We start from the raw sequence: 21138 nt of genomic DNA on the forward strand, positions 1-21138 counted from the left end.
CTCAGTCAGTTAAGTGTCCAACTCTTGATTTCAGCTCAGGTCGTGATCTCACGGTTGGTGGGATGGAGCCCTGGGTCAGGCTCTGTGCTGATGGCAGGGAGCCTGCTTGGGATTCTCTCTCTCTCTCTCTCTCTCTCTCTCTCTCTCCCTCCCTCCCTCCCTCCCTCCCTCTCCCTCTCTGCTCCTCCCCTCCTCACACTCTCTCTCAAAATAAATAAATAAATGGAAACCAATTTGACAATAAACTTCATATATTGAAAATAAATTAAATAAATAAATAAACATAAACAAAGAAAGAAAGAAAGAAACAGCTGGATCCTTTCAAAGCTTACTGTTTTCAGCTTTGTTGGCCAGGACCAGCCACCCTTAAGTTCAGGGCCACTGTGGCCCAACTTGTGAGGCAATGTCTCAGTATTCTGGGTGCTCTACCTGATGCCCAAGTCAGAAAACTGTTCTGGAGCCTTATCTACAACGGATGCTCTAGACATCCAGGTGTAAAAGATCGTGCAATCCATCTCAGCCTTCGCACTCCTAACGGGAGCATCAGCCCAAGTGGTTATCTGGTGTGCGCCTGATGTTTCCAATACACAATATGGATTTAAGCAGGACTCCTAACGAAGACTTTGCTTCATCAGTTATGCACACTCTCTCTTATAAGAGTCAAGCCTTCCCATTCCACAAACCAGTTCCCTCCAGCTAAAAAAAAACCCCTGTTTTCCTCTCAAAACACAACACAAAGCTTCCTCTGCCCCTCCAAAATGTTCTTGGCCACACTCTTCTCCCCTGGCTGGGCCCTCTCTTTTCACGTGGGACCCCCCCCCCCCCTTGCAGAACACTCATCAACATTCACCGTGTTGGCTTCGCATTCTGACCTCTGTTCGACCCATCGCGTGCCGACTGCTCCCGGCTGAGGTCGCCACAGATTTCCTAAGTGCCAATGTGGCCCGTTGTGACTCCGGCCCGTTGAGGAGGAGGATTTAGCTTGCTCACCCCTCCCTTCTGTGGAAATTCTCCCTGCCTTGGCTTCCCTCACACAACCTTCCAGCCCTCCTACCTTCTCGTCACTCTTCTTCAACAGTCTTTGGAAAATAAAACATATTTCCCCCGAATTATTAAGGCAAAATACAGTCACTTTAGAACATTTAGCAAATACTTTCCCAGTCTCTCTTCCTGGCCCCTTGTGGCCTTTGCCTCCGAGACACAGCATTTCTCAGGCTTCCAACCTTGGCTCTCTTCCCACCCCACGTGTTCTCCCCCGAGCAATCTGAGGAAAATGATCTTCAAACCCCAGTCTCCAGCCCTTACCCTTTTCCTGTCTGTAGATTTACCTTTTCCGAAATTCATTTCATCAAAACAACACAATACACGTAGTTTAAAAAGCCAATGGAGCGCCTGGGTGGCGCAGTCGGTTAAGCGTCCGACTTCAGCCAGGTCACGATCTCGCGGTCCGGGAGTTCGAGCCCCGCGTCGGGCTCTGGGCTGATGGCTCAGAGCCTGGAGCCTGTTTCCGATTCTGTGTCTCCCTCTCTCTCTGCCCCTCCCCCGTTCATGCTCTGTCTCTCTCTGTCCCAAAAATAAATAAACGTTGAAAAAAAAAAAATTAAAAAGCCAAAAATGACCAGGCTTATAACGGAAAACAGCAGCCTTCTATCTTGTTCCTCCCCTTCCTGTACATTCCCACTCCCAAAACTACATACCCTACATACACTGTTTCTTGCTTTATCATCTTCGAGGTTATCTAGTGACCTCTACATGGGAAATGGCACTTGGATGTACGTCAGCTTATATTCCCACTCTGTTTCTCCTTCTTTCCGACGGAGTTAGAGCATGGTTTTTGTTTACATCGTCAGTGTCCGTCTTTTAACTTTATTACCATTGATCACTCCTGCGCCATTTTCTCCTATTGACTTTATCGTTCTTAGAATGAACAGTGCATCTTTTTTAAAAACTCCATTTTCTGTGTCACTATGGCTTAATTCTTTCCGATTCGCCCAAGAGAAGTGTACAATCAGAATACCGTTTCACAGACACACTGGTTTTTCCATCAGTTTCGTTTTCCCCTCACGACATCCCTGCTTGAGCTCTCGCTCCTCCTCTTCCACTCACATCCTCATTGCAAGGACTTTTGTTCCGCGCAGTTTGAGTTCTCTTGCAATTCAACCAGTCCCGGATTCCAGCACCTCGGAGTCTCCCGGGCCAGTCTAACCACTGTGATACTTATGTGGTGTGTTGCTAACTTCAGCCAAACCCACTTCCTTTCAGACATTCGGCACGACACGATGTTACAGTTTAAAATGCGAACGAAAGAGGGCTCGCAGGTATTCTGCCTGGCCCAGCCGAAACAGCAAGTTCTTCAGACCTCCCAGTGTGAGAAGTCCTTGGACTTGGTTCTTGATGGCTACCACCAAAAAAAATTAACGACTTAAAAACTTCCTTGACATTGTCAGTCAATACACATCTGGAAAGCATTTTAAGAGGTCCTTTAGTTACACGGCTAAAAACAAAGAACTATTGGCAATGATCTAAATGAGGGTTTTTCATTGACCTAATCAGACAATCTTCTTTGGGGCCCGAGTCTGTTCTGACGCTTGGCCCAAAACAAAAGACACGAGGTCATCAAGCTCTTGTACATATCTGACTCCTGGATCTGTTACAGTGACAGACACACACTGGTAACTACGATCAGGTACTTGAAACTCCTTTGCTGACAGAAGCTGCCCAAGGAAGGAAGTGCCACTCCATGGGGAGACTGTGCAATAGCTAACCAAGGGATGAGGGACCACGAAGGAAGAGGTGAAATAATAAACCGCACACGGCACTGGAGCCTCTATTGGAGGAGGGGTTACCTGCAGCTTGGGTCAGGCTCCCCTGTTAATGCCCATGAGAAGAAAGAATCACGTAAGGAAGGGGCGCCTGGGGGCTCAGTCGGTTAAGGGTCTGTCTCTTGATTTTGGCTCAGGTCATGATCTCACGCTTCATGAGTTCTAGCCCTGTGCTGGGCTCTGAGGTGACAGCGCAGAGACTGCTTGGGATTCTCTCCCTCCCTCTCTCTCTCTGCCCCTCCCCGGCTTGTTCTTTCTCTCTCAAAAATAAATACATACACATTTTTTAAAAAAAGAAGAAAGCATCACAAAAGGAAAAGAGAAATACATTTTTTGGTTTGTTTTTTTTTTTTTTTTTTCCAAAAGATAAGTCAGGTCAGAGTCAGGGAAACCAAAATGAGAACATCCAGGATGATGCAGTGGAAGGCAGGGCTCTGCGGGGGTTAGCACAGCGCCCACACACCCCATTCCCTGTGAGTGCGTCATTTCAAAGAGGGCACATCTCCATCACTGCCGAATTAACCGGATGCCGTTTTAAAACAGGAGTAATCTCTTGGGAATGCAAGCTGGTGCAGCCACTGTGGAAAACAGTATGGAGGTTCCTCAAAAAACTAAAAATAGAACTACCCTACGACCCAGCAGTGGCACTACCAGGTATTTACGCAAGGGATACAGATATGCTGTTTCGAAGGGGCATACGCACCCCATTGTTTAACAGCAGCACTATCAACAACAGCCAAATGATGGAAAGAGCCCAAATGTCCATCGATGGATGAATGGATAAAGAAAATGTGGTATATATATACAATGGAGTATTACTGGGGAATCAAAAAGAACGAAATCTTGCCATTTCCAACTATGTGGATGGAACTGGGGGGTATTACGCTAAGTGAAATTAGTCAGAGAAAGACAAATATCATAGGACTTCACTCATATGAGGACTTTAAGACACAAAACAGATGAACATAAGGGAAGGGAAACAAAAATAATATAAAAACAGGGATGGGGACAAAACAGAAGAGACTCAGAAATATGGAGAACAAATGGAGGGTTGCTGGAGGGGCTGTGGGAGGGGGGATGGGCTAAACGGGGAAGGGGCATCAAGGAATCTACTCCTGAAATCATTGTTGCACTATATGCTAATGTGGATGTAAATTTAAAAAATAAAACTTAAAAAAAAAAAAAAAGGAGTAATCTCCGGCACAGGAGTTGGGAAAAGATAAACAGCAAAGATGATAGAAATAATCATCATATTATCTCCTAAAAGTTGACATGTACACAGTAACCTGTGAACTTTTCTTAAATAAGTATTTTACATTATAGGTGAATATAAACAACGTAATTATAGTTTCAAGTAAAACTCATTTAATAATATAAAAATACGGTATTAAATACATTTGTTAAGAGTTAAGTAACTTCAGAAGTCTTCTGCGTTCATAACTGAAAAATCTGTGAGAGCTGCTCTGCGTTTCCGTATCAGAAATACAACACAACTCCACCTGTCACTTCTCACTTCACATCAGCGACATTATCCTAGTGCTACTCATCCTAATGCAATCCTGGTTAAGTTTTTTAGTCAGAAACAGCTTTCCTTTAACTAGCTTTCCTAGGAAGGGATGTCAACCTTCTGAGAGAAAATGAAGTGCTTCTATTCTGGAGCGTCTCTCTGTTGCCTGGATTCGAAGGAAAGTGGGTTTTCATCTAACTTAGCTAACTTTCATTCAGGAAATTTTAGTAAAATACATTTAAAGCTTGGTATTGCAAACATGCAGAAGAAAATAGGACCATACAACGAAATAAAAGCTAGAATTAAAAGCCGAAGTACAGTAAATGTTCTAAATTGTACAGGTCAAGAGGAGTCAGGTGCCTCCCCACTCTCTCCCCGCCCAGCCAATTCCTAAACTGAGTCCTGTGCCCAGCCCGGGTCTATCCCCCCCACCCCCGACTCTTGGCGGAAACGCTTGACAACAACTGCCAAGATGAACAGCGTTGGCCCTTATTTCTCCTCGGGTTTTCGTCCTGTGGAGGTGCATCTCTTAGAACACAGGCGTTTCCCAACTTCGCTGAAGCTCTGTGGAGCAACCCGGAGGAGGCTAAAGACCGAGGTGTTGCTTCATTAACAAGTCCAGCTGGTTTAGTGCGTGAAATCGGTTTCCCTCCTAACCTTCTAACTTCCCGTTTACCTACAGATCTGAGGGATTTAATCTGTCCGGTCTCTTGGCACAAAGGTCAGAAGTCATTGTCGCTCTCATCCAGGGGCTCAGGTTTCCGGACCCTTCGACTGGGCTTCGCTGGCGAGACAGCAACGCTCTCGTCTTCCAAATCGTCGTCTTCTTCATCGCCCTCCATGTCAATCTCACTGTCCTCCGAGTCCTCCTACAGGAAGACGGCAAACACAGCTGACGGCCCGTCTCTTTCTGACAGCTTGTCAGCAGAGGCCCCTTTCCACCAGTAGCTCAGTTAACTAGCAACACCCACATGTGAAGGAAGAGCTCGGCAGAGAAGCAGTGGGTCATGGGGCATGAGAAGGGGACCTTTGTTGGCTCAAAGACCAACATAAACGAATCATCTAAGCAGTGATCCTCAGATACGAGCATGCAGTCTACACCCGGTGCTGCAGGGGCCGGCTTTCCCACTGAGGTCTCAGAAACACCACCGGATGCCGCTCTGCTCCGGGGGCCCAGAGACCCACCAGTGGATAACAAGGACCGAGGGGCTTGGAGATTAGGAAGGGGGTTTATTTTGGCTTTTACCAGACTGGGGGGTGGAAAGCCACCCGGGAATTGGACAAAATAAAAGGAACACTGTGTCCCTCGCCTAGATCTGGGGTGACCAGCTCAGGCGGGCTTTAAAGCTGCAAGTGCTGGGGCACCTGGGGGGCTCGTTCAGTTAAGCTTCTGCCTCTGGACTTCAGTTCAGGTCACGATCCCATGATTCGAATGTTTGAGCCTGCCATCGGGCTCTGCGCTCACAGCACAGAACCTGCTTGGGATTCTCCCTTTCTCTTTCTCTCTGCCCTTCCCTCACTAGCGCTCTCACATGCGCTTTCTCTCTCTCTCTCTCTCTCTCTCTCTCTCTCTCTCTCTCAAAATAAATAAACTTAGAACCCAAAACTGTAAGTCATGCGTCCCAGGTAAACCAAGATGGCTCGAGCCAGACCACTCCCACCAGCATACATTCATGCTGCAATTTCCTTCTTAAAAACACAAAACAACAACCCTCAACTTAATCCCATCTTCCTTGCCAGCTACTCTGCCCTGTTCCTCTGCACCCCCCTCCCCTGGCAACAGTGAAACTCCTTGAAGGAGTTCTGAACCCACCACCCCATTGGCTCTCCTCTCACTGTGTCCTCAACATACTCGGCAGGCTTCACCTGCCAATCCCCCGAATGCTCTTGAAACAGAGGAATTCAAACCCAACGGGCGCAGCTCCGGCATCTGGGGTGACCTCCAGGCTGCGCCTTGTTGCTTGAAAGCCACCCTGTGCTGCAGGGCGCCCTTCTCTCAGGTGCTCACCCCACTGCACTCCTGCATCTTCCAATCTCACGCGCCCCTACACCCTCCGTCTCTCTGACTCTATGACGCGGCTCAGCTCAGAGCCCTGCGGCTCCCTCCTCTCCTCTTTCTACTCTCTCCCCTCACACAATCACATGTATCCTTGCAGCCCGAACACGGCCTAATATGATGGCTTCCCAAACTCAACTCCAGCCCAGGCCCGACCCTTGAACTCCAGACTTGAATTCCAACTGGCCGTTCGACCCCAGCACGTGGATGGCTGGCAGGCACTGCATGCGTAGCATGTCCCAACCCCAACTCCTGCGCTGCTCCCCAAGCCCCACCCACCTCGGGACATGCCAAGGCTACCTGTGCCGTCAGCCAGTACGCCACAAGCTGCGGTGTCCCTCATTTCTCGTCCTCTCACACCCCATGTCTAGTTAACACAACTTCATGGTTCAGACCACGGAAACATCCAGGATCCGACGACTTCTTAACACCTTCGCTGCTACCACCCTAGGCTGAGCCGCCAGCCCCTCCGGCTCCCGCAAGTGCCTCCTGACTAGGGTCTCTTCAATGCCGGTCGGCTCTGGCACAGCCGGGCTCGCGGTTCTCGGCCCCTTCCCACGGCACTCAGAGAAAACCCCGGGTCCTCATCAGGTCCTGCAAAGGTCTGGCGGCCCCCGCTCCCCGTCCTGCCGCTCCTATCTGCCATCCATTCCATCCCAGTCGCACCACCGTCTCTACACCGCCAAAGCAGGAGCCACATTCCCTGTGTTCTGGATGCCCTTCCCTGCACCACGTCCCTCCTTCCGTTCAGGCGTCTGCCAAATGTCACCCGATCACAGAGACATTCCCTGACCGATCAAAAGACACCAACCTCCTCCCTCAACCCTGTCATTCTGTTCCCTGAACTGCTTTCTTTTCTTCTTGCCACTATGACCCGACGTATTCCCTTGGTTACTGCCGGAACGTGAGCTTCCTAGAGGCGGGGACGCATTCCCCACCATCTGTAACACCTGCACGTAACAGGCACTCTGCAAGTGTCTGTCGTGCAGACGAGTGCGCACACGAAGGACAAGCCCGTACGCCTGGGCCAGGTGCGGAGGCGGCCTCCCTAAAACCAACAAGCGACAACAGGCGCAGAGGACGTGTGAGCTGTCACTCGGGCATTTGTTCTGAGACGAGAGAGCTACGCGCCTGAGCAAGCAGTATCATAAGACAAGGGAGCCGACGGTGCCTTCCAGGCATCCCCAGCCCCCACGCCAGACTTCCTATTCGTGCCTCGAATGGGTAAGACGGGTGGGCAGAAGCTATTTGAGCATCCAGCCCGACTCTGTTAAACACGTTTGAGGTGGTTTCTCTGCTTCTCGAAGACTACCTTCTGCGATTCCAAGGCCCCACCTCCTCTGCGCATCTTGCCCAGCAAACCCTCTCCCTCTGTGGATTTCGGTAACAATACACAATGTTTGCACTAAATAGAGGGATCTTTTGTACAAGAATGTCAACTCCTGCTCTGTCCCTGTGCAGCCACTAGAGCCACACTCCAGACACAGGTGGCACACGACCTGATAAGGAGGTCTGTGCTCTGTCAGCCCAGTCACCCTTTGTTTCTGGGGCCTCACAGGCTTGCCAGGGACTGCCACCAAGGCAGGCCCGGGGCAATGGACGGTGCAGCCCCACCTGCGGGGCCCTGGCAAGGACCGGGTTCCCCATCCCGGTTCGTTTCCCCGTCAGTATTAAGTCAGTGACACTCAAGGCACCGGCAGCCTGATGTCCCAGCCTCTTGCCCAGCCTCTCTGAGGCCCTGGTCTCAGGACAGCCTCCTTTTCTGTTCCCTCCCCAGAATGGAACTGAAGAGAGGGCTGGTCTTGACCCCGGGACCTCAGCAGGTTCCATTCTTTTCTAGGTTACAGTTCAAGGGCCTAACGACCTTTCTTGTCTCGTGGCTCGCACTCACCCCTCCTCCTCAGCATAGGGAAGTTCTCCGATCTCTGTGGGACCCGGATGGCGTGGCTTTCACCCAGGAGACAGAGCCATCACTGGGAGGGAAGGCTCTGCTGGCCCTGAACAGGCCAACACACACACACACACACACAGACACACACACACAGACACACACACACACAGATGAGGTGTAGGCCCTGAGCAGGCCAACACACACACCACACACACACACACACACACACACACACACACACACACACGAGGTGCAGCCCGGAGCAGGCTCACACGCTCACACACACACACGCACACACACACACACACAAACACACAGATGAGGTGTAGGCCCTGAGCAGGCTCACACATCCACACACACACACGAGATGCGCCCCTGAGGAGGCTAACACACAACACACACACACACACACACACACACACACACACACACACACACAGATGAGGTGAAAAGAAAACCAACCTGCTTCTTGGAGCTGGAAGTCCTGCACTGACCTAAGAGAGCTGGTGCTGCTTCCGTCTTTGGAAAGCGAGAATGGAAAGAACAGGGAGAAGGAAAAAAAGCGGGGGTGGGAGGGAAAGCACATTCATTGGAAAAGAAAAGAGCCATCAACACATCAACAAGCAGAGGACAGTCCAGCTCCTGGGGGGCCCAGCTCTGCCGTACGCCCAGCAGCGGGCTAGGCTGAGGTGCACGGCTCATCTACAAAGCCAGCCCCGGAGCAGGAAGAACGGAACAGCTAAGGGGAGCTCGTCAGGACTCACGTCGTCATCGGAGTCTCCACCCTGCATTGTGCCCACGATGAGTTTGCTAGGTCTTCCTGAGGAGAACCAAAGCATGAAGAAATTAGGAAAACCTCATTTAAAAAAAAAAAAAAAAGGCGGGCGCCTGGGTGGCTCAGTCGGTTGGGCATCTGACTTCGGCTCAGGTCATGATCTCGCGGTCAGTGAGTTCAAGCCCCGCATCGGGCTCTGGGCTGACAGCTCAGAGCCTGGAGTCTGTTTCGAATTCTGTGTCTCCCTCTCTCTTTGACCCTCCCCTGCTCATGCTCTGTCTCTCTCTGTCTCAAAAATAAATAAATGTTTAAAAAAAAAAAGGCAAGGGGCGCCTGGGTGGCGCAGTCGGTTAAGCGTCCGACTTCAGCCAGGTCACGATCTCGCGGTCCGGGAGTTCGAGCCCCGCGTCAGGCTCTGGGCTGATGGCTCAGAGCCTGGAGGCTGTTTCCGATTCTGTGTCTCCCTCTCTCTCTGCCCCTCCCCCGTTCATGCTCTGTCTCTCTCTGTCCCAAAAATAAATAAACGTTGAAAAAAAAAAATTAAAAAAAAAAAAAAAAGGCAAGAAATGGTATTCAAGATTTGCTTTCCTTTAGAAAATTGGGGAAAACAAGAATCACACTAAAAAACTTACTTAGGTAGCATCCAAGTAATCAAAACTATAATAAACCACAAGAGATTTTCTAGATTTCCACTTTGAAAAAAAGGAAAAGGGCAATAAAATATAATCATTAACTCGGAAGTCAGAAAAATATATATGCATCCTGTAAATGTTGTAAGAAAAATCAGTGAATCCCACTATGAGTAACAGATAGCTGTGCTATCCGTTGGAAAAACAAAGTCTTCCTCCAGGGACCAATGTATTTGAATCTATGAGCTTCAAAGAGAAAAAACTAAGTATCACACTTAGTTCATCTTTCAAACCTGCGCCCCCCCCCCCCCCACCAACTCCGTTATTTCAGGGATTCTCCTCTCTCCTCTGGAAGTCAGGGCTGCTGACAGGGGACTTCTGCCAACGCTCAGGAGCCGTCCTGCACGGGGCAGAAGCTGACAGCTGCATCACACCCGGAGGCTGACAAAGGAACAGCCGTGACCCCAGGTCAAGGCCTCGGGGCAAGGGCAGCGAGGGCAGCCCAGAGAGGAGCTCACTCGGGACAGGCCTGGGGCAACCACCAAGAGCTATTTAAGGAAACTTTCCCTCACTCAGATCAAATGCAAGTCTTGTGTTGTCCAAAGCCCTTATTTATAATTTTTAGAAATGGACTTTGTGACTTGACTCCTGCAGGCTGAATGGTCAGCAGAATTCAGGAGCCCCAGTGCCTCTATGAGATTCTCCTGAGCCAAACATCTACCATTCCAGAGCCTCAGCTCCCATCTACAGAATGGGAGTCATAACCTCTAACCTCTATTTGTATCATAAAGCTGTTAAAAATAAAAGGAAAAGACATCAGAGCATCTAAGTAACTTATGTAAAAAGGAAAATGTAATAAAGAACAGCCGAACCTAGAATAAGGGCAGTGAGCAGGAAGAGTTAGTATCAAATGAAGATAATTCACCTCTTAAATATGTTGTGTATATAAAAACGCAAACCGCTCCCAAAATTAACAAATGGTAGATAAATGTTTTTAAAGGCAAGTATAGGGGCGCCTGGGTGGCTCAGTCGGTTGAGCGTCCGACTTCGGCTCAGGTCATGATCTCGCTGTCCGTGAGTTCGAGCCCCGCGTCGGGCTCTGTGCTGACGGCTCAGAGCCTGGAGCCTGCTTCGGATTCTGTGTCTCCCTCTCTCTCTACCCTCCCCCATTCATGCTCTGTCTCTCTCTGTCTCAAAAATAAATAAACATTAAAAAAAAATTTTTAAAGGCAAGTATAGGGCAATGTAGTAATATCTATCAAAATAAAAATTTACATAACCTTTGACCTAAGAATTCCCCCTTGAATGGTACAAACACTGAAGATAAACAGAAGGATGTATCTACGAGGAAAAGAAAAATAAAATAAATATCTTTCAATATGGGAATGCCTGAATAAACCCCAGGTATGATCACACTGTGGAATACTATGCAGCTGTCAAAAAGAACGAAGCAGAATTGTATTTTCCTGACACGGGAGGAGTTCTAATATATTTCATCATAATGTTTTTATTTTTTATTTTTTATTTTTTTATTTTTTTTTTCAACGTTTATTTATTTTTGGGACAGAGAGAGACAGAGCATGAACGGGGGAGGGGCAGAGAGAGAGGGAGACACAGAATCGGAAACAGGCTCCAGGCTCCGAGCCATCAGCCCAGAGCCTGACGCGGGGCTCGAACTCACGGACCGTGAGATCGTGACCTGGCTGAAGTCGGACGCTTAACCGACTGCGCCACCCAGGCGCCCCCATCATAATGTTTTTAAAAAGCAAGTTGCATGAGGTGCCCGAGTGGCTCAGTCAGTTGGGCGTCCAACTTTGGCTCAGGTCAGGATTTCACCATTCACGAGTCCGGGACGCGCGGTGGGCTCTGTGCTGACAGCTTGGAGCCTGGAGCCTATTTCAGACTCTCGGTCTCCCTAGCTCTCTGCCCCTCCCCCCCCCCTCAAAAATAAACATTAAAAAACAAAAAGCAAGCGGCAGAACTATGCACAGAGTCTGGCCCCATTTAGGTTAAAAAATGTCTCAGGTGATCTTTGTGTCTAAGTTTCACTGTATGTGTGTGCTTGCCTCTGTGTGAAAAGGCAATGTGGAAGGACCACCCCCCCAAGCCACTGACCGGGACCCCTTTAGGATGGAAAGTGGGACCTCAAGAAGATCCCAGGGGAGCACCCACACTTGTCCAGATATTTTATTGCTCTTTAGCAGTGAGAAAGCAGAAACTACTAGGTTTTTTACAGGCAGAGATGGTTGTGTGAGTCCCTTCTCTGTGCATAATTCTCTGATTACACGGGATGCAAGTGCACTGAGAACAGTTTGGACCCAAAAAAGGACAGAACACAGCTCAGTGGCAGAAGCAGTGTGTTCCCACGGCCTCTGTGACCAGGACACAAAGAACAATCAGCTATTCTTGAGACCACAGGTAAGAGTATTAGCAGCAAAGGTGACCACACAGAGGACTTTAAGAGCTGAATCCTGATAGACAACAGAGCAGGATAAACCCTGGAGCAGGGGCCACCCAGAGTGTTCCATGACAGGGCACGGGAGGGGGCGGCAAGAGAAAGAAGTCGTGCTACCTTGCATGAGCACCTCCATGGCCGTCCGCGGCTTGGACAGCCGTCTCTCCTCCAATTCACTGTCAGATTCGTCTTCCTCCTGGATGTCAACGTCCGAGTCGTCATGACCTGGGAGCAACACAAGTAGGCAAAACAAAAGGGCAGCTCCATCATTACCCTCTGAAACAGCTTGTATCCAAAAGGCTCTTGTGCAAAACCATTTGCACTTCTCAGCCTTCCTTCTGCTGCATTAGATTTTATGAGACTCTTAGGATTGGCCTGTAGATACTTAGAAGGGTTAATGCAAACAAGGATATACTGGGTTAGTTTTTTTAAACAATTTTCCAAAGCAAGACAAAACTGGGTCAGAACACTATTCTGGTAGGTGAACTACAATTTGAATCACCAGCTGTCAAGGTATAGCTGGAAGTTCTTGGTTAATTGGGGGCAAAGTCCATTCTCTGTTCAGGATTAGGTGGCGTTACCACGACTCGAGCTCTTTGTGGGTAACGGAGATGAGGAGACAGAGCCCACTGAAAAGGTGAGGGATTGCATCAAAACGGGCCTGCAGGCGACGAGGAGAGCAGGCCAGGAAAGGCTGGCCTGGGAAAGACGGTGACCTAGTGAGTGGCTGTAAGAACTCGTGCTCACGATCTGCTTTCCTGGAGAAAATTCCCTTACAGAGATACACAAAGAGAGGGCGTTCTCACATTGTGAGATGTGCGACAGCCTTACACATTAATTTCTTACACGTTAATTTCTTAAATACTCTTCCAGAGTCTTGTGTGGGTTAGACATTTCCTAATGGGAACTTACAGGAGGAGAGTTTCCACAGTGGAGAGAAAAAGCTTTCACTGCCCAGCTGACTCCCTGTGACTGGGGAGAGACACTGGTTTTGGAAGTAAAGAATAGGAGGAGTTTGCAGTCGCTGTGCTGACCAGTGAGTCAGAGGTCAGTTTGGAAGTACAGTAATTGTTTGTCTACGGAAAGGCTTTGCTCAGCCCCTGCTCTAAGTGGGTGAGTGGGTGGCTGCGTCTGCCTGGGCACCAAGGGAAAGTTCTCTGCTTTCTTCGCCGTGGAGAGAAGAGCTGTGCTCTCCAGCATGGAGGGGTAAGCTGGGAACCAGGGATGTGTTAGTAATAGATAGCATCCTGCAAGGACTTCAACACAATCTGTCTGAGAACCGCCACCGTACAAAAAGCCTATACAGAGAATATAATTAAAAACTAACACAAATGAATCACTACAAAACGCAATTACTATTCATCTGAGTTCACTTTTTATGGACATTTTATTATGACATTGTATCATTACCCCTTGCAATATAAATCAAATGATATCATGAATTTTAAAATAATAATAATACATGTTTCTCAGGCTCAACAGGATTTCTTCTGACAAGTTCAAGCCAATACACTAAATTAGTGCATGTGGACATGGAAATCACCCAGTTATCAGTGACACGTTCAAGTTAGGAGAGCAGACAAGAGTGCCCATAAAATTCAAAGAGGAAAGAACAGTCTTTCCAACAAATGGTGCTGGGACAACCAGAGAGCCACACGCACAACAATGAGTTGGACTCCTACCTCACACCATATGCAAAGACTAATTCAAAATGGATAACAGTTAAAGCTGTAAAAGTCTTCCAAGAAAATATAGGGATAAATCCTGGTGACCTTAAATTAGGCAGTGGTTTCTGAGATATGACACAAAAATGCAAACAACAGAAGAAAAATTAACAGTGTGGACTTCATTAAAAGTTTGTGCAGCAAAAGCCAGCACTAATGAAGTGAAAAGACGGCCCAGAGAATGAGAGAAAAATATCTGCAAATCACAATTTGCATAAGGATCTAGTATCCAGAATATACAAATAACTCTCACAATCCAATAATAAAAAAACAACCCAATTTAAAAACGTCCAAAGGACTTGAACAGACATCTCTCCAAAGATTGGTACGAATGGCCAACGAGCCAGGAAAAGATGCTGCACTTCATTAGCCATCACAGGAACTTACATCAAAGCACAGCGAGACACTACTTCATACCCACGTAAGCTACAGGCAGTTTCTTTTCAGGTTTCTCTTTTTATTTATTATTATCTTTTAGATGTTTATTTTTGAGAGAGAGAGAAAGGGGGTGCACGCAAGTGGGGGAGGGGGAGAGAGAGAGGGAGCCAGGAGGTGAAGCAGGCTCCATGCTGACAGCAGCAAGCCCGACGTGGGGCTTGAACTCATGAACTGCAAGATCATGACCCGAGCAGAAGATGGATGTTCAACCGGCCGAGCCCCCCAGGCGCCCCCAAGTTTCTCCTTCTACATCAGCACAGTCCAACAGAAACACAATGCCAGCTGACGGATCTAATTTAAAATGGTCTAGTGACTACATTAAAGTAGAAACAAGTCAATTAATTCCAGTAATGTCTTACTTAACCCAATGTATCCAAAATACCATTTCAACAGGTAAACAACGTAAAGTATGAGTAATGAGTAATTTAACTTTTCATCCATACTAAGTCTTCAAAATATTTTCCACCAACGGCACTCCTCAATTTGGATGAGTCACACTCGAAGTGCTCAAGAGTCACACATGGCTTGTGGCTACGAACTGGATGTCACCATTCTGGCCTCGGCTCCCTGAACGCCTTATCTGTCACCGTGCCCCCAGTGCTGGTACAAGGCCTGACACACAGTAGGCATGCAGCAAGTAAGTGTTGAATGCAAGAACATGTGCTCTCCACTATATCATAAAAACTAAATCCCAGCAAGGTTACTAAAGTGCTTTCTAGAAATTTGTGGGTCATTTTATGAAATCAGAGGACTCTACGTTCCTTACACTCCAGTGCTGAATCCTGTAGAGAGCACAGTTATAAATTTACCACGAACAGTGAGGTTTAAAAGGACGGTGGGAAGATGAGGGCTGTCCTTACTGTGACCACAGGGCATGTGAACAAAGTACTTGGCCTTTTTCGTCTCTGAGGTCCCCAGGCAAGGACCTGTCTCTAATCACTCAGACTTGCTCTCTCTTACTCCAGGCCCTTACTCCAAACCCACAAAGCCAATTTGGTGACATCACCTCCTGCTTAACAGAGAAGACAGGAGCCATCAGATGGGAGCCCTTCAGCACACGACCCATCTTCCAGCCTGAGCTTGAGTCCTGCACGCCCACACGTTTCCTCACTCGGCAAAACTCATCCCCTCACTGAGCTCTGGTTCTCACCCTTTCTTACAGACTCCCAGGACTTTCCTCATCCGGTACCTCCTTCCTCTCCAAGTTACACTTTTCAGCCTTTGCGTAAATAGCATCTCCCAAGGAGGCCTACGTTGACCCCCAATTTAAAATACAATTCCAGGGCATCTGGGGGGCTCAGTCAGTTGAGCGTACAACTCTTGATTTTGGCTCAGGTCATGATCCCACAGTTTGTGAGTTTGAGCCCCGCATTGGGCTCTGTGCTAATAGTGGACAGTCTGCTTGGGATTCTCTCTCTCCCTCTCTCTCTCTGCCCCCACCCCACTCATGCTCTCTCTCTCAAAAAAAAAAAAAAAAAAAAAAAGAACTTAAAAAGAGTAAACGCGGGCTGCCTGGGTAGCTCGGTCAAAGTGTCCGACTTTGGCTCAGGCCACTTTGGCTCACGGCTCGTGAGTTCAAGCCCCACATCGGGCTCTGTGCTGACAGCTCAGAGCCTAGAGCCTGCTTCAGATTCTGTGTCTCCCTCTCTCTGCCCATCCCCCACTCGCACACGGCCCCCTTCTCTCTCAAATATAAATATTTAAAAATTAAAAAAAAAAGGTAAACACAATTCCACACACCCTCACCATCTCCCTGTCTGCTCTACTTTACCCCGAAAGGCATTTTTCACTTTCCACGCACAGTTTGCTCATTGTTTGTCTCCTCTCACTGGCAAGCAGCTTGGTTAAAGCAATGATTGCTTTTTTTGTTTTTCTAAATTTTTTTTAATGTTTTTATTTATTTTTGAGAACGAGAGAGAGTGTGCACAAGCAGGAGAGGGGCAGAGAGACAGGGAGACATAGAATCAGAAGCAGGCTCCGAGCTGTCAGCCCAGAGCCTGACACAGGGCTTGAACTCCTGAACTGGGACATCATGCCCTGAGCCAAAGTCGGACGCTTAACCGACTAAGCCACCGAGGTCCCCAGAATCCCTGTCTCTTGTCCACTAAGGAACCCTTCTTCGCACCCAGAATAGATACTCAACAATGGTTTACTGCACCGAATCAGCTGTCTGCACGGTGGTATAAACAAGATGAGCTCTTTCAGCTCCTGGATTTTGCTCATTCTTACCCCTCATTTGCGTCCGTGTCCTATTTGCCTTTTCTATTCAGAGAAGTCTTTCAGAAAGTGTCCTTTTATCTAACTCCCCGCTGATCCCAACCCTCTGGCCAATGTTCCCGCATACACAGAAAAGCAAAGAAAGGACATCTTAACAACTTTAGGACGGTTCTTCTCATTTTCCTCACTTCTTTGCCCTCAAGCTAATTAAGTGCTTTCCTTCATTAATTTGGTTTAAACGGGACATTATTTTTCCAAAAAAAGCAAAGTCACAGATGCTCCTAAGAATATTTGTCCTTCAAGAGATCCCACACCTGTGGACCACAAAATTAAAGCGTGAGTTCAGAAGAATAAAGACCAATGACAAAGGTCTTACGGTTGGCCCAGGCACACAGCAGGGTGCAGCCAACCAACCAGGGCTCTTACTTGTGCTGGGCCTCCTGGGAGGGGATAAACTCCATGCAGGCTTATCACTTAGGGCTGCCTCGGGCTCTCCGGCCTGACCTGGAACCACAAAGGTGAGGGGGGCTGCTCTGGCTAGAGAGGCCCCTGGAATTTCCTAAACTTGCCTCTAAAGGATTTCCCAGCACTCCCTATTCTCCTTCCAGACTTTCCTGAAATTTAGGAGAGAGAGGCAGAGAACAAGTACAAAAGGAGAGAGGCCCAGAGACAGAGAGGGAGGGAACGTGTCCCAAGTCCCACACACGGCATCCTCAAGCATGAGAGAATAAAATACTTCATCATAAAAAAGAGAGCAATAAGCAAGAGGAGGAGGAACTGAGACAAAGCCATTGATTCGGCATTAAGACCATGTGCTGAGGCCGCCCAGACACCTCGGTGAAGTTCGTGGAGGAAACGTGCTAAGCAGTCACGGAGAACACTCCTCCCCGGCACGCAGCTCTCACATACGGGTAGCCCCCACTTGCCCCCAGGTGACGGCCTCACTGCACAATCCTGGATTACTGGGGACACAGGACGGGTGTGTATGGGAGGGGACTAACTCTAAGCAAGTGCCCCACTAACATGCACTGCATTAATGACACCTGCTTTCTATCGGTCCTAAAATAAGGAACCTAAAGACCTCCGAGACCACATTTTCTTTTATAGTTACATATTATACGTAATTCAAACTGTATCATTTAAACAGGGAAAAACAGTATTTTAGTTGATAAGAAAATCAAACGTGCTTTGAATGCTGTGTAATTTGAACCAGTCTCTTGAGCTCGAGTGAATTAAAATGGTACTTGATGGAGAAGTTTTGAGAAAATAGCCTTTTGAAAATAAATTAAATACACGCATACATTTGTCAAGGCTAAAAACGCTGGTCCAGAAGAAACAGCCCGGTCTACCCATGTGGTCTTACCTTCAGTCTTGAGCAGACGCTTTTCTTCTTCCTTCAGCTTGTTCTGCATCAGACGCAGAGTGTTCTCAGCTTCCTATGGAACAGCGAGAACAAGATTCAGAAGAGATCACCCTTTGGTGGACTGTTTTATCATTCTCTACCACGTGGATAAGCAGGGCCGAGTCTGTGACGCAAAAGCAGCAAAGACGTAAAGCACACGGAGACAGCGAACGCTGCCTGAGAACCAGGGCCGTGGTCCCAAGGCCTCCTCTCTCCAGGATCAGCCAGCAGCCCAGCCAGGGGAGGCCGCCCGAAGTGGCACCGCGGGCCCTCGAAGCCCTGAAAAAAACCGAACCAGACAGGGAAATGCCCGTGTGTCTGTGTGGGACGTCGACACGGGGCAGACGCATCGGGAATGGGATAGTGCGGGCCTCCTGCTCTCAGAAAATAAAGCATGAATTTTATTGTTTTTCTGCTCTGTGCTATTCCAGCCCCAGAAGATGCTAAATGGTGAAACTGATCTGGGTGACAAGAGAAAAGAAATAAAAACTAGTCTAAGTCCTAGGGGGACAAAAGCTAATACCTCAGCTAGGTGACAAAATGTGGCCCTGATTACGGTCAAAAGAGAGAATGGGGGAGGACAGTGGCTTTTAAAACTTTGGTGTCATTCTACACATCAAGAAACAAGCACTGTTTGAGGCACGAGCTACCTTCAGGGCGCAGGTGTTATGAACACACGGAGCAGGTGTGAGCAGAGGAAGGAATGCTCGTCCCCGGGCCACGTCTTCGGCACGACCTCCACACCTGGGGGCGGCTCCGCGTGACACCACAGAATGCTCACTTTACTTTCACGGCCCTTTTCTGCTCTTCCCCAGACACTGTCCTCACCACGGGCCTGTCCTGCACCCTTGCTGCTCCGTGACCTGCCCCTGCCATACAGCAGCGGTGGCAACCGGCTCCGTGTCAGGATAAAGGTGTCCCCAGGAAAGCATCAGCCACCCCCCGCCGGCCGTCCTGTACAACCAAACAGCTCCACCTCATTCAAACACCCAGCTTTTAAGAAGGTGGCATAACCTTTATGCCGAAAGCTGCCAAGGACAGCGTGAGAGAGGGAGGTTACAGACCAGTTTCAGCATGAACACGGATTCCAAGGGACCATTCTGGGGTTAAGCAGAAATATCCCCAAGAGATAGTAGCAATTCAAAACACGAGAGTAACTTGGTCCATTTCTCCTTTGCTCTGAAATCCGTATTTACCAGCTCATGCTAGAACCTGAACCACTCTTTCCTAAACGGCCTGGAACAATGGGATGAGAGGAACCCGGACGACCGCTTGCTCTGGGTCACACACACTTCCCACAATAATCAATAAACTGCGCTTCCTCTTTATAAAGCAGTATCTGATAAACTACTTTCAATTAAGCAGGGCCTGAAAATCTTTCAGTGACCTGACCAAGCAAATTTTTAGAAATCTACCCAAGGCCAGTCACCTACTCCATGGAACTCAGTGCAAATTAAAATGCACTTAAGAATTATTAAGAATTCAGGGGCGCCTGGGTGGCTCAGTCGGTTGGGCGTCCGACTTCGGCTCAGGTCACGATCTCACGGTTTGTGAGTCCGAGCCCCGCGTTGGGCTCTGTGCTGACAGCTCAGAGCCTGGAGCCTCATTTGAATTCTGGGTCTCCTCCTCTCTCTGACCCTCCCATGCTCACGCTCTGTCTCTCTCAATAATAAATAAACATTAAAAGTAAATAAAAACATAAAAAATTATTAAGAATTCCAAACCAGTGACGGCACAGCATTAAAGCAAGCACAGGCCCTCCTAAGCTAAGTCTTGTGCGATTGCGCAGGTCACGTGGCAGCCCTGTCTGCCGCCCTAACGGACCAAACCCATCAGAGATCCGACCAGCCTGGAGTCCAGGCCACACCACCAGCAAAAGAGAAGAGCTGCGTGAGCGATCCGCAGACTTGATCAGGGAGAAGGAACATCCAGGGAATGTCTTCCCCCACGACAACATTTACAAACCGACATGTCACCAAGTACAGAATCCCGCGCCAGAAGGAACGGTCTGTAGAGAGGAGCGGGCTAAGCGCTCACCTCAAACCTCTCTTGCTCCATCCTATGATGGTCTTCAAGCTGCTGTTCCAGATAAGCCAGATTTCGAAATTTCTCCAGATAAACGTCATACTGCTTCTGCAACTCCTCCTCGATCTTCTCATATTCATCCATAAAGGCCGGCCTACAACAACCAAGTGAAATAAAAAGTGAAAGATTCATCAACAGACAGTTGAGATTAGTATGCTGAGCCCCAGGCCCCAGCATGGTCTGCTGTGGAAAGCCTTCATGGAGAAGTGTCTTCATCTGGAAGCTGCTTAAAGCTCATTTGCCTTTCCTCCTCCCTCCCCTCAAAAGCAACAGCTTAGTTTGTTTGTTGATCAAAAGCTCTTTGTAAAAACTTGAAAATAATCTTCAAAGTATGAAGAATAAGGTAAAGATTACTCATAATCCTATCACCAGGTACAAGCACTGAATATTTGATAAACATCCTTCCAGACTTTTCTGTGCATAGATATATATACAGAGAGAGAAATGTATTTTTTCTTTGTTTTGCGAGAGAAAGAGAAAAAGGTGGGAGAGGGGCAGCCAGCAGGTTCCATGCTCAGTGCAGAGCCTGAGACGGGGCTCAATCCCACAACCCTGGGATCATGACCTGAGCAGAAATCAAGAGCCGGACACTTAACCAACTAAGCCACTCAGGCGTCGCAGAAATGCATTTTTATTATTTATTTATTTATAAATCTTTTTTTTTAATGTTTATTTATTTTTGAATGAGAGAGAGAGAGAGAGAAAGAGCATGAGCAGGGGAGAGGCAGAGAGAGAGGGAGACACAGAATATGAAACGGGCTCCAGGCTCTGAGCTGTCAGCACAGAGCAGAGCTCGAACCAAGAACTGTGAGATCATGACCTGAGCCGAAGTCGGACGCTTAACCGACTGAGCCACCCAGGCGCCCCTCTCTTGTTTTAAAAATATACAGATAGGGGTGCCTGGGTAGCCCAGTCAGTTAAGCTTTCGACTTCAGCTCAGGTCATGATCTCGTGGCTCATGAGTTCAAGCCCCGCATCAGGATCCTTGCTGGCAGTGTGGAGCCTGCTTTGGATTCTGGTTCTCTCCTCTCTCTCTGCCCCTGACCTGCTCACACTCTCTCTCAAAAAACAAAACAAAACAAAACAAAAACATAAATTAAAAAGTAAGAGATTATCTTTGGGACTAGAGCAAAAACA

The 21138-nt window shown here is 48.2% G+C and overlaps 1 protein-coding gene across 2 annotated transcripts in view; it reads right to left on the reverse strand.

Annotated features, from left to right (window-relative positions):
* Positions 1 to 4164: 4164 nt before the first annotated feature.
* Positions 4165 to 21138, reverse strand: part of CLUAP1 (clusterin associated protein 1) — a 35857-nt gene continuing 18883 nt past the window's right edge. For both annotated transcript variants that reach the window (XM_047087711.1, XM_047087710.1), the window contains 5 exons: positions 19954 to 20095; positions 17878 to 17950; positions 12253 to 12360; positions 9041 to 9096; positions 4165 to 5198 (listed from right to left, as the gene is read on the reverse strand). In XM_047087711.1, the coding sequence (XP_046943667.1) occupies positions 5052 to 5198; positions 9041 to 9096; positions 12253 to 12360; positions 17878 to 17950; positions 19954 to 20095 (526 nt within the window). In that variant the 3' untranslated portion in view covers positions 4165 to 5051. The remainder of the gene's footprint in view (positions 5199 to 9040; positions 9097 to 12252; positions 12361 to 17877; positions 17951 to 19953; positions 20096 to 21138) is intronic.

The sequence above is a fragment of the Lynx rufus genome, unplaced genomic scaffold (genome assembly GCF_022079265.1).
Source record: "Lynx rufus isolate CCGP_SWC_20201006 ecotype Redwood Valley unplaced genomic scaffold, mLynRuf1.p SCAF_23, whole genome shotgun sequence".
Lineage (NCBI taxonomy): Eukaryota > Metazoa > Chordata > Mammalia > Carnivora > Felidae > Lynx > Lynx rufus.